The sequence below is a fragment of the Euprymna scolopes genome, chromosome 10, assembly GCF_053919585.1.
Source record: "Euprymna scolopes isolate OS-2025 chromosome 10, ASM5391958v1, whole genome shotgun sequence".
Lineage (NCBI taxonomy): Eukaryota > Metazoa > Mollusca > Cephalopoda > Sepiida > Sepiolidae > Euprymna > Euprymna scolopes.
In genome coordinates this window covers 41,508,230-41,525,049 of record NC_136491.1, presented here as the reverse complement: position 1 = coordinate 41,525,049, position 16,820 = coordinate 41,508,230, and the positions used below count along the sequence as shown (strand labels likewise).

The 16,820-nt window shown below is 39.7% G+C and overlaps 1 protein-coding gene across 1 annotated transcript in view; it reads right to left on the bottom strand.

The window, feature by feature from the left end:
* LOC145285934 (gamma-aminobutyric acid type B receptor subunit 1-like) overlaps positions 1 to 16,820 on the bottom strand; it is a 408,900-nt gene that overhangs the window by 60,247 nt on the left and 331,833 nt on the right. Inside the window, exons 9-10 of the mRNA XM_080134438.1 lie at positions 13,576 to 13,653; positions 12,564 to 12,714 (exon numbers count right to left, since the gene is read on the bottom strand). Of these exons, the coding sequence (XP_079990564.1) occupies positions 12,564 to 12,714; positions 13,576 to 13,653 (229 nt within the window). The remainder of the gene's footprint in view (positions 1 to 12,563; positions 12,715 to 13,575; positions 13,654 to 16,820) is intronic.

The window sequence follows — 16,820 nt, the reverse complement described above, 5'->3', positions numbered from 1 at the left end:
CCATGTTGAATAATCGTTTTGATTACAAATGATTATTTTAATGACAAGAAATATTCAGGTCCGATAGTTCTGGGTGATTATGTCAAAAAGGGATCAGTTTGAAGTCATAAAACCTTGAAATCTTCCAATAATTAGTGCTCAGCATACATGAAGAAAAACTGGCCTGTGTGGGAGGAATTGATGCCTTGCAAAGAAAGGAACATCATCAACGACCCCTGGTGGATAGAGATAGAATACTTTTCCCACCGCTGCACATCAAGCTCGGCTTGATCAAGCAGTTCTCCAACGCTTTGGACAAAGATGGTGACTGCTCCACTTAACTTGTGCTGGGCTTTGCCAGAATTAACTATGGGGAAATTGAAAACTGGCATCTCTGACGGTCCTCAAATCCGGCAGCTTATCAGAGATATGAAGTTCGAAAATTCAATGAATGAAGTAGAATTGGAAAGCCTTTGTTCCTGTAGTGAAGAACTTCTTGGCGACTATAAGGCCAGAAACTACACAGAACTTGCCAACAATATGCTGACTTCTTTCAGAAACCTGGGCTAAAACTTGAGCATCAAGATGCACTACCTATTTTCACATATGGACCGGTTTCCTGAGAACCTGGGTTCAAGGAGTGATGAGTAGGGGGGTGGGGCTGATATTCTATCAAGACCTGCAAGAGATGGAGACCAGGTATCAGGATAGCTGGGATACAGTCATGATGGCTAACTAATGCTGAGCATTCCAAGAATTTGAAGAAATGGATTTTAAGCCCTGAAGTTTGAACAATGGTGAAGCAACATGGAATTTACGTGTACTGACCTTTATCCATGCCTAACATTCAGTTTGCAATAATCGATGTTTCTATTAGGTAATCAATATATGTTGTTGAGAAAACATGGTTTTCTCTTAAAAACGTATTTAGGGTGATATGAGCTGACAAAAATCAGCTGATAATGCCACAAAAGTCTACTCGATTTTGTCACAAGATCAGATTTTTTTTTTCAAATCAACTTAGCACAAAAACCTGACCTACTGAAGAGAAACGTATGCCATTTCGCGATTCAGTAGAGCAAAAATACCTTAAATCAGTTGTAGAAATCCAGACAACATTCAAAAAGTAAAAATTCTTGCCCAGTGAATTATAAATGGTTTATTTTATAGGATTAATCAAACTAGGAGAACATTTTAGGTTCATACCTTTTCCAATCAGTTTTAGTGCATAACAAATCACAATGTATTTTAGAAAATTCAGTGTATTCCATTCCATAGTCTGAAACGATGTTCCACTTGGCCAATCGTGCACACCATTATTGGTAGAAATAGCAAACTAGTCTTGTATTATATAAAACAAAGTTATCTGTGTACGTCTGTATGTATGTATTCTGCTAAAAGTCAGAAACTACACAAGACATATCCACAAAATTGATATATTTTTTTCAGCATTGCCTTGGACAAAAGATAGGCACATTTTATTTTTAAATTCATTATTTTAACAGGAAATGAATTAGACAGAGGAGACTGGACATTTAGAGTATTTTTTTATGTTATTATGTAGTAATTTGCCAACGGTTTTTTTTAAGTTGGCAAAGAAAGCGAGAAAGGAGGCAAGAGAGAAATAGAGAGGGGAGGAGGGAGCAATAATGTAGAGAGGAGGAGGAGGATATAGGGGGAGAAGTTTTAAAAGAAAGAGATTACATTGTACAAACCTTTTCTTAACTCTTAATTTGTTGTCACTGCACCCCCACCCCGGGTTTCGCCGAGTAACCATGCTTAGAAGATCTGATGCTGAAAATCATCCAGCCTTTCAATCTGAGATGTGTTCATGTCTGCACAAATAACTCTGAATTAACGTGCAACTCGATGACTTTTCTAAAGTGATGATTTCTCTGGCAGGCATTCACCTCAACAAACACAGTAATAATGATTTTGATGGAAAATATTAACAAGATTTTATGAAAAGAAAAAACCAAGAAAACTATTAAAATGTGGCGCTATTTCTCAGTGCCACGGTTTCTAACACACTCTACAGCGTGGCCGAGTGGTGATTTGGCCATGGGCGTAGAGATACAAAGAAATGTATTCCCATAAATCCCTTTTTAGATTTCTCTTTTTCTGCACGGACTGTCATGAGGTGAGCATGCATATTTCTGTCTCTCTGTAAACGAGGGGGGCGAGCACCCCCTCTCTCAATACTAGTTAGCATAGGTTAGTTAGTTCTGAAAAGCCTATTGCCTATGTTTAATTGCAGAAAAAAAAATTAATTATAATTTGTATATTGTATCGCAATATATTTTTTGTAAAATAAATAGTTAAGATTATACAATATATATTATAACTGGGTCGCGTGTCGTTTTTTTTTGTGTTTGCCATAAATGGGTTCATTGAAGAATGAGTCAACCCTGAGAAGAAAGAAGATTCCAACCCGAATACCACCAGAGGTCAAGACGTTTCCTGGGAGAAGAACGAGCCACACCCACATCCAACATCTCGGGTATGCTTTTCTTGATACACAGACCCTAATGACTGGCCACCTTTACGTTTTCCCGAGACCACTTCTAAGACATATAGTATAACATGTGAAGCCAATGCTAATGATATTTTAATTTTAAATATGACAGACCAACGAAAATAATATTTCAGTTTTAAATGTGACAGACCAACGTAAATAATATTTCAATTTTAAATGTGACAGACCAACGAAAATGATATTCTAAACTTAAACGTGATAGACCAATGAAAATGATATTTCACATCAAAAGCTTGAAAAACCAATGAAAACGTGACAGACTGACTGATAGACAAATCTACAGACAAAGTCGTCCACATAGACGAGAGGACGCATCCAAAGAGAAATAGAATCTTTCTAAAAAGACCAAATAGTTAGAAAACATCTGGTCTTGAAGCAAATGGGTTTGTCAAATCCCTTGGGTTTCATTTTACTAAAGTCTGAGACGATTGTCAACAAGAAGTGCTCTTCCCTCTCAAGCCAGACATCCCCCCCCCCCCACACACACACAAAAATCAGTAAATTTATTTCCTGTCATTCCACTCGACAGAGCAGAAAGTCTGCCAAAGCAAAATCGTATAAAACAAATTGACAGAAACAGATCAAAGACAAGCAATATTATTCTAATTTCTATTTTTCTTTATCTTTGAAGTGACAAATGTCCAAAAGGCAAGGCTATCTTAAGTTGCCCGGTTGTCAAATTCATAATACTTACGTCTACATGGTCCATCATAAGTAACTACGAGGGCCGTGCAATATGTCCCTGACCCACTTCCCATAGTAGTAGAGCAACAAAACTTGACACAGTTATTAGTCTTTCTCTACATAGGAACCACCCAGAGTTATGCATTTCTTCCATCGTTTGATGCAGCTCTGGAGACCGTTTTTGTAGAACACCCCAGGTTGGTCCTCCAACAACGACGTGACTTCAGAAATCAAGGCTGCATCATCTGGGAAACGCTTTCCTTTCAAAAACAACTTCATGGCTGGGAAGAGGTGAAAGTTAGAGGGTACAAGGTCAGGAGAGTAGGGAGGATGGAGGAGGATTTCATAACCACATGCCTGTGCTTCTGATCTGGCGACATGCGAGTTGTGGACCGGAGCGTTGTCCACCAGGAGGAGGATACCTTTGCTGATCTTGCCCCGCCTCTTGATTTTGATAACTTCCCTTAATTTCCTCAAAAGTGAAGCATAATAGGATCCTGTAATTGTGGTACCCTTTGCCAGGAAATCTGTCATCACTACTCCGTCCTGGTCCCAGAAGACTGTGAGCATGACCTTGCCAGCGGAGGGCTGCATCCTTGCCTTCTTTGGAGGTGGTGAGTCCAAGTGCTTCCCCTGCATTGACTGGGCTTTGGTTTCTGGATCATAGTGATGGACCCAGGTTTCATCCTATGTAATCAGTCTTTTGAAAAACTTTGACTCATCTTCTTGGCACATCTCCAAATTCATCCTTGAGCACTCGATGCATTCTCGCTTCTGGAATGGTGTGAGCAAACTATGAATCCATCTGGCAGACACCTTATGCATATGCAAATGGTCATGAATGATAGTTTCCGCAGACCCTGTACTAATCTTGACATCTTGGGCTATTTGGCGAATAGTAATGCGCCAATCTTCCAAAATGTCAGCCTCAACTTGACTAACAGATGCCTCATCAATGACAGAAGGGCGGCGACCAGGTCTGGGAGCTGTTTCCACAGACTTCCGGCCATGTTTGAATTCTCGATGCCAGAGTTTTACAAGGTCATATGATGGGGCATTATCACCATAGATTTCTTTCATTTCATCAAAAGTCTCCTGTGGTGTGCGTCCTTTCAAATACAAAAACCGGATCACTGCTCGACATTCAACAGGCTCCATTTCACACCTGACTCAGTTCAAACACCGGTAAAACAGAAACCACAATTAGTTCAGAGCTGTAATTTGCCACATAACCCGTAGAGATATAAATCATTGCACATGCAAAATTTCAGCTAGATCAGACAACTGGAAGTGGGTCAGGGCATTACATTTTGCACGCCCCTCGTATGTAGCAGTCGCAATTACAGACAATCACAACAGCAGCAGCAACCCCTCGCGTTTTATGGGTTTTAATCTCTTTGGTTTATTATCTTAGTGCTGATTGGTGCAAGTATTCAAATTCCCTCATGGCTTGGCCAATCAAAGGCTATCTCTCAGGAGAGTTGAACACCTGACAGAGTGATAAAAAGGATTTAAACCCACGGCTACTTCTTTCTTCCTTGGTCAGGACACATTACTGGCAACAACTCCATGTGGCTTGGTCTAATCCTCAAACTTTTTTCTTGCAACATAACAGAACTCCCCGGGCCTTTAGATCTGGGTTCAATTTGGACAAGGACAGATATATAATAGAGCATGCCACTTGGTTGACAATTCTTTCTGAGGGTACTCTTAGGATATGTCCGAGCCTGTATAGTTGTCGTTTGCAGATTATTGACCATATCACCTGTTTGTTAGTGCGAACTTGTGAGTTTTTTTTTTTTACAAGGTAGCCACCACTTATCAAGGCCCGGAAGCCACTCGGGGATAAGGGTTATTGTGTGTACAGTACGTTAGTGTTGGAGATCTGATAAAGTGTCTTACTTATGGTGGCGGTTCATCAGGAATTTGTTCACATTGGACTTGAAGACATCCAGATTGTAGTCAGGTGGGAAACAGGCAACCGGAACAGAGTTCCACAGGCGTGCACTTCTAAGAAAGAAGCTTTGTTCATGGAATCTATGTTTTGATTTAGCCACAGATAAGGAGCGGGGAAAATTTTTGACAGTGGTGTCAGCTAGACGGGTGCTTATCGTGAAAGATTGGCGAGGGGGGGACCAGAGATTGGAGCTCAGACGAGCACCTGCCATGGTAGTAACGATAAAACAATGACAGGCTCACAACGTCTCTCCTGTGGGAGAGAAGTTGCAGGGAAGAGAAAAGGGCATCACCCACTGGGCCACAAAGCATATTTTGTACTCTGTCAAGGCAGGATAGGCTATTTTAGCAGCTCCTGCCCAGATGTGGCAGCAGTACTCCATCCTTGGACGTAGATAGAGAATTGCATCAGGGGTGAGATATCTTCTGGAGCGGTAGAAGGATCCTACCATTTTTCCAGCGATCTTGGCAACAGACTTGATGTATGTATTCCATTTCAGGTCGGGTAAAGGTCAAGCCCAGAAGCTTATCAAAACATGGAGCCTCCCCTAGACGAGAGCCACCCATATCAATTGATGCCAGATGAGGATCAGAGCGTTGATGATGCAAAGATAGGAGCTTATGAGGTGGATAGTACCAGATGACTTCCGGACAACTAAAATAAAGTACACGGAGCATGCAGGAGAGTGCGCATTCCATTAACATGGACTTGTAACATCTACTATTGTAAATACATCTTGTTATTGTTCCACTACATTTTTTGCAATGACATGCAGAGAACATTTTCAAGACAAGTGCTAAAGTAAAAATAATAATAAAAAAAACGGCAAAAATATAGTAACGGTGAGGCACATGTCTATAATACATTCCTCTGAAAAGGGAACTTTTAGAACAGGAGTAAAAGGGGGAAGATGTTTGGGCATCCCGAGCACTCCCCCTCACTGATTTTGTTGTTTTATCGTTCTTTTTCATGTGATATAACATATTGGCGATGAAGATTCAAGTTTATTACAAACCAGCGACAGAAAGATTTGGCCAAGAATTAAAACGAGAAAAAATTATGGAAGACTTCAGAATCTGTTTGATGGAATTTCTAAAACAACAAGAGAACTTACGCCAGGATGAAATGGCCAAGATTAAAGTGTAGTATCTGTTTTTCAGATGCTGCACTTCCATTTATTTTTCTCTTTCAGTGGAGGAGCAGTCCTTCACGACTGAGACAATTCTTTATTTTTGTACCTTTTCTCCAAGTTAAAAAACGACCCTGGTGTTTAACTCTGTCCCGTGGGGAGGCATTGTAAATAGGTACGCCAGGATGAAATGGAAAAAGTTGGAAAAACAACGTCTACAAGATTTGAGAAGCCTTCAAAGAAAACAATGAACAACAGAAAAAAAAAAGATTTGAAGAAAATATCGAGCGATAGGAAAAAAGAAATGTGAGAAACGGATAGAACCGTTTGGCAAACGGTAATAATTCTGAAAACTCAAATACTTTTTCACAATAAATTCAGCTGGCAATTTTTAGTCGCGTGCAAGCGACTCTATAAGTCACTCCATCGGTCGGTCTGTCCGTAACACTTTTGTGCTTGGCCTTTTTGGTTAAGATCAAAGGTCTGTTGTTAATAGATGCTGTTCTTAGCTTTTTAAGCTTTTTGTGGCCTTTTGGCCAAGATCGAGGTGTGGTGTCTGTTCCGGCAGATGCTGCAAGCAAAGACCATATGTGGGGGCAGCCCCACATATAAGACCTTGGTAAATGTAGGGGCAATCCTTCATACTAATTGTCACTATCCAGCTCCCCTACTCCCCAGGGAGCTGGTTCCCATTTCCCCTTCACTCCTTGCATTAAAAATCGGTCTTGTGCCTAATTTGCTCGGTGAGGGAGGCGAAGTAGACTTCTTATCTTGTCCCATGTTCACTTGGCTAGGCCAGACGGACCATAAACTAGTTATGGCTCGACTGAAGCTAGGAAATAGGCCTAAGTTAGTGGCTCACTGGAAGTTAAACACCTCCCTTCTGGAGATACAAGACTTCCAAGAGAAGCTAATAGAATTAATTCAAAAGCACTAGTGGGGGCGGTTACTGGGAGTAAGTCTAAGTAAATGTAGGTCTAAAAGCCAAAATTAGAACCTTCTCCGTGAAGTATGCCCAGCACCTCGCACTAGATAAGGCCAAGACGAAGAAGAAGCTAGAGCAGAAACTAGCCTGGGCTACAGGGGAGTGTGATAGGGTTAGTCAGAAACTAGCTAAGGAGGACCTTCTGTGTGAGAATAGCAAGCGTTATGAAGGTCAAGTAGTCAGAGCTAGGCTTAGAAAGATAGGCAATGAAGCAGTCAACTCCAACACTGACACACATCGTGAAATTTCTAGGCATGGCTCAGACAAGTACATTGCAAAGGTAAGACATCTGGATGGACGCACCCTGGAATTGACTCGGGAGATCTGCGAGGGGTTTCGAGAACATTTCGAGGAACATTTTACGCAGCAGCCCGATTTTCCTGTCCTTCAGTTTAGCGACTATTTGGCTGACTCTCCTCGAGTGGCTAGTTGCGAGGCCTGTATGATGAAGTGGAAGGTTTTTACTATGCTAGAGCAGGTCAGCTGTTACAGATCGCCGGGACTTGATGGTCTGCCATACAAACTGTATTTGAGGTTGTCGCCCATGTTTCTGCCTCTTCTGATGGATGTGCTCAACCATTGGTTTGCTCAGGGATCCATCCCGGGGCAAGTCACCAAGGGAGTGATCACATTGCTGAGGAAAGGTGACGGACATGATGGGGAAGAGTTAGACGATTACAGGCCCATAACTCTGCTGAACACAGAGTTGAAAATTTTGGCCAAGGTCCTGTCGAATCGGCTTCAAGTTGTTATCAGTGAGTTGGTTGAACCGGAACAGAACTACGCTGTGAAGGGGAGATTGATTCAGAACAACTTGACCTGATACGCACGATCTTAGAGGGAGGGATAAATGATGACACAGAAGCTGCGCTGATCAACTTAGATCAGTCCGAAGCTTTCGATAGGGTCGACCATCGTTTCTTGGCATCTGTTTTAGAGGCGGCCGGTTTTAAACTGGACTTCTGCAAGTGGATCTCCGTGATGTATCAACAGCCCACAGCCGTTGTGCAAGTCAACGGAAAGCGCTCGAAACCCTTTGTTATCTCTCGGTCGGTTCGTCAGGGTTGTCCGCTGTCACCCCTGCTCTATGTCCTGGCTTTGGAGCCCCTGCTCAGCAAGCTGAGACGTGGGGAGGCAAATTCAGCCCTGCGCGGAATTGCAATACCCGGTGGTTCAGCCACCAAGGTATCCACGTTCGCCGATGATGTCATGGTCTTTGTGTCAAGCTTCAGAGACATCGAGATCATGTCGGAGGCACGGAAGAATTACAGAGACCAAGATAAACCACAGCAAGTCGGTAGGACTGCGGTTGGGCACCTAGAGTGGCAACGCCAACCTCCCGGCGCCCTTCAGCTGAACGGATGGCCCAGTTCGGATCCTCGGCGTGCGGTTCGGACCAGATCTCCAGCTTGACAAAAATTGGTTGGAGGTACGGTCAAATGTGGAGGCTGCAGTCAATTTGTGGCTTCCTAGGAAACTTTCTTTAAAGGGTACAGCTGAGGCATGCCGTTTTCACAAATACGGAGAAACAGGAAACCCAATATAAGGTATCGTGTGATTTATTTTTATTTTTTTCAAAATTAAAATAAACATTTTTGTCATTGGTTTTGAATTAAATCAAACAAAACAAAGTTCAGGTTTTCAAATTTGATGGACTTAACAAACACACAAACAAACAAAAAAAAAAGCTATGGACATTGATTATTAGAAGTGCAATTGGATTAATATTTAAAAATGTTTTGTTGAACCCCTGTAACCATGACAACGTGACACACATTGTGAATTCTTTTTTTTTTTCAATTAAAACAAATTTGTATGAAGCAACATAGTATAACATTTTTGATTTGCTCAATTCTGTTATCATTGGTTTCCTTAGATTTCTTCAGGTACTAACAGGAGGGACCAGATGAAGGTTGCTAACATCTGTAAGTTAAATCAATGCTATGGAACTGACTCGATTCGAACATGGCACATCTAGGCTATATCATTATTCCTCTTCACGACATCTTGAGGAGATAGAGTTAATATAAAAACAAAAAAAACATATCTATAAATATAAAAGTGAAAATGCATCTTTCCTCTCATCCATTACCGACTGGCCGTACTTCACCTGCCTGCACAACACCTAACAGCACTAGGTGTGGAACGTGCAGTTCTGTAAAGTAAAATTAAATAAGTAGCCTCTCAGCTAGCTGAGTGTGTGTTCCATCACTCCCCAATTAGGAAGCCTCCAAGATACCCACCCCCTTCTACTTGCAATTTTTGTTTTCACCCCCTTCTCTAAATTTCACCGATCTTGGAGAGAAAGAAATACAAACTAACCTCCATCCCTTACCCACAAAAATTTCTTTTTTCCATCCACCCGCAGCTAGAGGGCATCCCCACTTCGAGACTGACCAGCAGAAGCGAGGTTCCTTTTACAAACCTAGTGGAATGGGCAGTCTATCAACTAGACGGGGTTAGGAGGGTCCTACTAATAATCCCCCCCACCGCCCTCGACACAAATGAATTATTGTACCATTTTTATTGTTATCTTCTTTTGTTTTAACACGTTAATAAGAAATGTTTTAAAAATTGGGTGTTAAGTAGGACGTCCCCCAGTATGTAAGGGTGAATGCTATATTATGGTGAAAGAGGATACTAGCTGGAAGAAACTTTTGATTTTGTTTAGTTCTGGAGTGACAAGAATGACCAACGACACCCACAATCCCCCCTTTTGAGTTGGTCATGTGGCTAAGTTTTTTGTTCATTGTTGATTTTCAATGTATTTTTAACATGAATAAAGGATTTAATATCTCAAAGTGTAGTACCTATTCTGGCAGATACTGCAAGCAAAGACCATATGTGGGGGCAACCCCACATATAAGACCTTGGTCAATGTAGGGGCAACCCTTCATACCAATTGTCACTATCCAGCTCCCCTACTCCCCGGGGTGCTGGTCTCCATTTCCCCTTCACTCCTCACATTAAAAATCGGTCTTGTGCCTAATTTGCTCGGTGAGGGAGCAAATAAATACCCTTTTCTTGGCCTTTTGGTCAATATCAAAGTGTAGTATCTGTTCTTACTACATGCTGTACTTATGTTTGTAACTTTGTGATATAAAGGTGGGGGATCACTTTTCTGTATTAATTTAATGTAAAATGATCACCCACTTTACAACCAGTCAGTGTCAAAACTATTCATGTCATTCTCCAGAGCATTCAAGTTGTTTTTGAAGGATTCCAGTCATTTTTTAAGCATTCCAGTCATTCTTAAGGTCATTCAAGTCATTCTTAAGGTCATTCAATTCATCCTTAAGTTCATTAAAGTCATTCTAAGTCATTTACTTTTTATTCATTTAAGTCATTTCAGCCCATTTTTCGGTCATTTTAGTTTATCTTTAAGAATTTCATGTCAATCCTACATTCACGCATTCATTCATTACATAAGAGCACGCGACTAATTGCTATCGGCCTTGTTTATTTACAAACCAAACAAAGAAGTCACACTTAAAGGTACCAAGAAACTTTTTGAAAAAGACTGTAAAAACTGGCCGATGAGAAAAAAAAAAAGATTCCTTTTAAGAACATTCGAGCCAGTAGAACATGAAAAATATGCCAACTTTATCCAACTAAGGCATCAAGATGGACCAGATATGTTCCCGACTGGTCATACGTTGAACTCCCGAATAAGTGTTATTTGTCCTTTGTGTTGTATTGTATTTATGTATATTATTGTTCCATCATGAACTGCATTTAAGTGTGCATAAACTCACAACGAATTCTAGATTAGACGATCACGATGCTAGACGGTCATAGATACACGTACATACACTCGCATACAATCATACACTAGACAATACTAGAAACTCATAAATGTACACGATTTACCCCCCCCCCTCAATTTTATACAAACGCCTCACAACACAATAGCTGCTGTATGTCATATTTCCATGACCAGAATATAAATGCAGCTGGGAACCGCTTGTGAATTTGATATTTCCTGTAAATTTGCTTCTTCGGAGCCTGCTCAGGGCTAATTACAACAGATATTATCAATTCGTTTTATTTAATGTCCAGAGCCGGTTAGCTTGTAATTCTAATAATACTAATTCGACTCAACACAACAGAACTGTTAACAGTGATGGACCAGCAGACAGCTCAACTGAGCATAACGGTCAACTGAGACTTAAAAAATGCTGTTTCAAATTTGAGTGTGCCGGACAGACAAAAGGTGCTATTTCAAACTAATGCAGGACAGACCAACGAAAATCGTATTTCAAGTTTAATAATTAGAGAGTGGGTACTTTTGAAATAGTATATAAAGCTAACATGCAAATCCGGCCTGCCAAAATCTTCAATCCGGCCCAGAGATCTTATAGAAAACGAAAAAAAATATTTAGAAAAAAAAAAAAAAAAAAAAAAAAAAAAGAAATGAGTGAAAACAGATGTGGTGGTTTTTCTTTTAGTTCAGAAAATTATTTAAAAAATGAAGTTTTGGGAAACCAGTTTCATTAAAAAGCAAAGCTAATGAGTAAAACGGTATAAAACACACCCAGGTCATTTATTTTTATTTTTTTTATTTTTTATTTAAAAAAAAATTTTTTTTTTTCATTTTATTATTATTATTATTATTTTATTCATTTGTTTAAAAAATTTTTTTTTTTGACCTGCAGAGTTTTAAAAAGACAGCAATATGGCCTGCCATTCAGAAAACTTTGGTGACTCCTGAGAGAGCCAGTCAGCGTTTATTTGCATCCCTACTTCTCCGCAACAACAATTTGGTGTTCGTTTGTATCACTACCTTATCACAATAGCTCACACAACCATTCAGTATTTCTTAACATCTGATCTGTATCTTCCAACAATAGTTTAAACGACCATTGTTCATACTTGTTATGGTGAGATGGGCAATTCACTGCCGGAACTTTTTATCGAAAGAACGTTATCACCGGTCACCGGTTGTAAGAGCCGTCCCGGGGCGGGAACACTAAAAAACGTAACATGCTGTCTCTGTAAATATTCTCAATAAACTTCTCTATTTCTTTATTACTTCAGAACCTCTTTATCCATTTATTTCCCTGGTGAAATACCTTTCTTGAATATCCTTTTATTACGGCCACCCACCGCAGGGGCGCAGGATATATCAATACTAGTCAGCACTACAGTTCCTGCAACAAAGTCAATACTCAAAGCTTAGTTTAAGGACATCTGAACTGAAGCATCATACTAATACTCCTTTGCTGCACGAGAAAAGGAAAACAAAACAAGAAGATTAAAAAGAAAAAATGACGAGATTGTTGTTGATTGTTACCTTCTGTGTTTATGTACAATGTTGAAAGACATGCACACCATGCCAGCCATTATGCCAAGGAAAGATAGGACACACATGCTGAAAAACAGTCCTCTTGCCACAACTCGGAGGGATCTAATAAATCGGGTGTGATCTGGAGGCGGCTTTCCTCCTGCAAAATTAAATCAAAGAAAAGATTAAAAACACACACTTTTTTTTTTTTTAAATAGAAAATATTATTGTAATAATGTCATTAATTACATTTTTAATTTTAAGAGGTTAATGTAGTTTGCTTGAAGCATTGTCTAGTGTGTATAAAGGAAATTTATAGAAAGCAATATAATGCAGATGTGTAATGAATAGACACAAGCTGAAGCGAATTGAGACCTATAACAGTGAAATCAGGATTTTTGATATAGTAATTTTTTGAAAAATTCAATAAAATCACATTTTACGGCTAAGCGAGTTGCAGTATTTTCATCCACCATGATGAAATCTGATGAAATAAATAAGAGGGAGATAACTCGACTCAAAGTGTACTCAATCATATGCACAACAGATTAGTAAAAATCGCTGAAAGTCGTAAATTTTCATTTTTTTTTTTTTAGTAAAAAAAAAAAACAAAAAACAAAAAACAAAAAAAAAACTACTTTATCAATTTACATATTTTTTGGAATATGACATTTTCGTTGAGTGATAAGTACGTACACCATAAAGATTTTTCTGGATCTTTGTTTTTTTTTAATAAGTGCAATTGTGAACATACAAATAAATATGCTTACTTTTGCACATTTCAGACAAATATTGCTTTCAAATATAATAAATGAGAATATCTGTAAACTATTTTCATCAAATAAATGTTTACGTTTTAATGTCAAATAATTTTTTTAGTATGCCCAGTTATGTTAGTATGATAAATATGAAAAAAATATCGAAAATACTAGGTTTGAAAGCCGGTTTTGAACTCTATTGAGGCTGGACAGGGTGCGCCGAACAGCTCCTGCCCAGATGTGATAAATAAATGTTGACTTACCTAACCATTGTTCTTTGTCAAACCAGGTGAGATTGTCTTTAACGGAATCATAGTAACCCATTATATGATAAGTTCCATCTGGAAAAGAGAAAAAATAATTTTGGTGACAAATACTATAATAGAAATAGAATTGCAACGAATCCAAACTGTTTTAAAGCTTTATTGTAGAAGATACGGCACAATCACGTTGACACACCGGTTCTCGCCAGATCACCGAAGTTAAGCAACATTGAGCCTGGCCAGTACCAAATGGGTGACCATTTGGGAAGGCGAGGCACTGTATATACCGCGAGGTAAAAATACCAGGTTGAGAAATTGGCGTGGTTTATCCTTCTCTCGGAGGTAGATGGGACTCTCTTAAGCCATGGTAGGCAGCCCATCTAATGATGATGTCACAATAAAAAATACCCTTGGTAGCCTTGGCAAAGCATCAAGTATTCAGCTACGAACAAGATTTGAATTACACTACAAACTCATATAGTGAGTTCAATCTCAGCTACGGCCGCACTGGATGGATGGATTGTAGAAGATTTGTTGTAATCTACTCTGTCGTCATTTTCATGAAAAGTACTCAAATGAGCTTCAATCTCTGGTTCCTCTTTATAAGGCATTCACAGCAAGAACTCATTTTCCTGTCGTAATGGCAAAAGCTTTCCTTTCTTGCTTAAGATTTCTAACATCAGGTGGAATTTCCATGGATAGAACTTCTTTGCAAGGGCTTTTCATCTGTTGAACTGCTTTCTTGCAGATTACAACATAGTCATCTACAAATCCAACCTCAACAAACATTGATCATAAACCGTCTAATAAGTAATCCAACATAGTCTATACCATTGATAGTTCCTCGTGTTTTGACTGATGATCATTTCCATTTTATTAACCGTTATCCTCATCTGGCTTCTTTGCCTCGGTAAGTCGTGATTCAATTATAAAAATGCTACTGTTAAAGGTGACTTTATTTAATCTTTTTCAGCGATATTTTAAGCAAGGAAACAAAATATAAAACGGAGAGAACTCCTGAAGCAATCCCTTGGAGGTGGGAGGAGGCTTATTGGTTAGGGGAAAGGTCAGAGGTTGATTGTATTCTGAGGACGATTTTTGTATCCTAACATTTGTATGTAAGGTAGATAGAAGGATAAAATCCAACAGAATGTATATATTTAAATATATAAACTAGCTGTACTAGGTCACGCGTTGCTGTCGCTCAGTGTGGCTAAACGAAAAAAAAAAAAACGAAAAGGAGAAAGTGTATGCTTCTTATATATACTAGCCTGGGTGCCCGGCGTTGCCTGGATGTTTGGAGGTGTGTGTTGAGCAAAAAAAGTGCTAGTAGGCAGGCAGACTCGTACCATGAAGAAGGAAAAGAATGTGACCCCCCCCAAAAAAATGTGACGTCTTTGCCGTTGCATCCATCGCCAAACCGGAAGTGGCACAGGTTTAAATTAAGGCTAGTCAATCGAAAAGAAGGGATAACTTTCGAAAATATCAGCGAAAAAAAAACGACCCCTCCTTGTAGAAAAGTACCAAGTTGAGAGTGAAGAAATGAATGTTTTAGGCAATTTTGCTGATATTTGTCGTCCGAAGGGTTGAGCTTCAAAACGATACTGATTTTGTGAAAATCCGTTGCCTCTGTTGAAAGTTTTAGGCATGCATACATACATACATACATACATACAAACATACATTTAAACAGACAGGTGAGATTTATATAATAGATTTCACAATACTTTTAGCTGTTCAATTTTCTGTTGTCTGCTTTGTCCACTCTAGAACACGCAATTTATAATTATCCATGTGAGAGGCAATCATTGTGTTTAAATTACACAATTGTAAAGGTTGTTACTTGCTTTGCCGAAGTAATACGTTTTTAACTTTGCGACGGCAAACACATTTTATTGTATTTCTCTAAAAAAAATATGAAGAAATGAATAAATATTTAACAAACGAATATATTGTTATAATTCTAAAAAAAAAAAAACTCAGATTCAAACCATTACGAGGAGCGTGCAATAATTAATGCCCCTGACCCACTTCCAGTTGTCTGATCTAGCTGAAATTTTGCATGTGCAATGATTTATATCTCTACGGGTTATGTGGCAAATTACAGCTGAACTAATTGTGGTTTCTGTTTTACAGGTGTTTGAACTGAGTCAGGTGTGAAATGGAGCCTGTTAAATGTCGAGCAGTGATTCGGTTTTTGTATTTGAAAGGACGCACACCACAGGAGACTTTTGATGAAATGAAAGAAATTTATGGTGATAATGCCCCATCATATGACCTTGTAAAACGCTGGCATCGTGAATTCAAATATGGCCGGAAGTCTGTGGAAACAGCTCCCAGACCTGGTCGCCCCCACCCCCCTTCTGCCATTGATGAGGCATCTGTCAGTCAAGTTGAGGCTGCCATTTTGGAAGATCGGCGCATTACTATTTACCAAATAGCCCAAGATGTCAAGATTAGTACAGGGTCTGTGGAAACTATCATTCATGACTATTTGCATATGCATAAGGTGTCTGCCAGATGGATTTATAGGTTGCTCACACCATTCCAGAAGTGAGAACGCGTCGAGTGCTCAAGGATAAATTTGGAGATGTGCCAAGAAGATGAGTCAAAGTTTTTCAAAAGACTGATTACACAGGATGAAACCTGGGTCCATCACTATGATCCAAAGACCAAAGCCCAGCCAATGCAGTGGAAGCACTATGACTCACCACCTCCAAAGAAGGCAAGGGTACAGCCCTCTGCTGGCAAGGTTATGCTCACAGTCTTCTGGGACCAGGACGGAGTAGTGATGACAGATTTCCTGGCAAAGGGTACCACAATTACAGGAGCCTTTTATGCTTCACTTTTGAGGAAATTAAGGGAAGCTATCAAAATCAAGAGGCAGGGCAAGATCAGCAAAGGTATCCTCCTCCTGGTGGACAACGCTCCGGTCCACAACTCGCATGTCGCCAGATCAGAAGCGCGGGCATATGGTTATGAAATCCTACCCCATCCTCCCTACTCTCCTGACCTTGCACCCTCTAACTTTCACCTCTTCCCAGCTATGAAGTTGTTTTTGAAAGGAAAGCGTTTCCCAGATGATGCAGCCTTGATTTTTGAAGTCACGTTGTGGTTGGAGGACCAACCTGGCATGTTCTACAAAAACGGTCTCCAGAGCTGCATCAAACGATGGGAGAAATGCATAACTCTGGGTGGTTCCTATGTAGAGAAAGACTAATAACTGTGCCAAGTTTCGTTGCTCT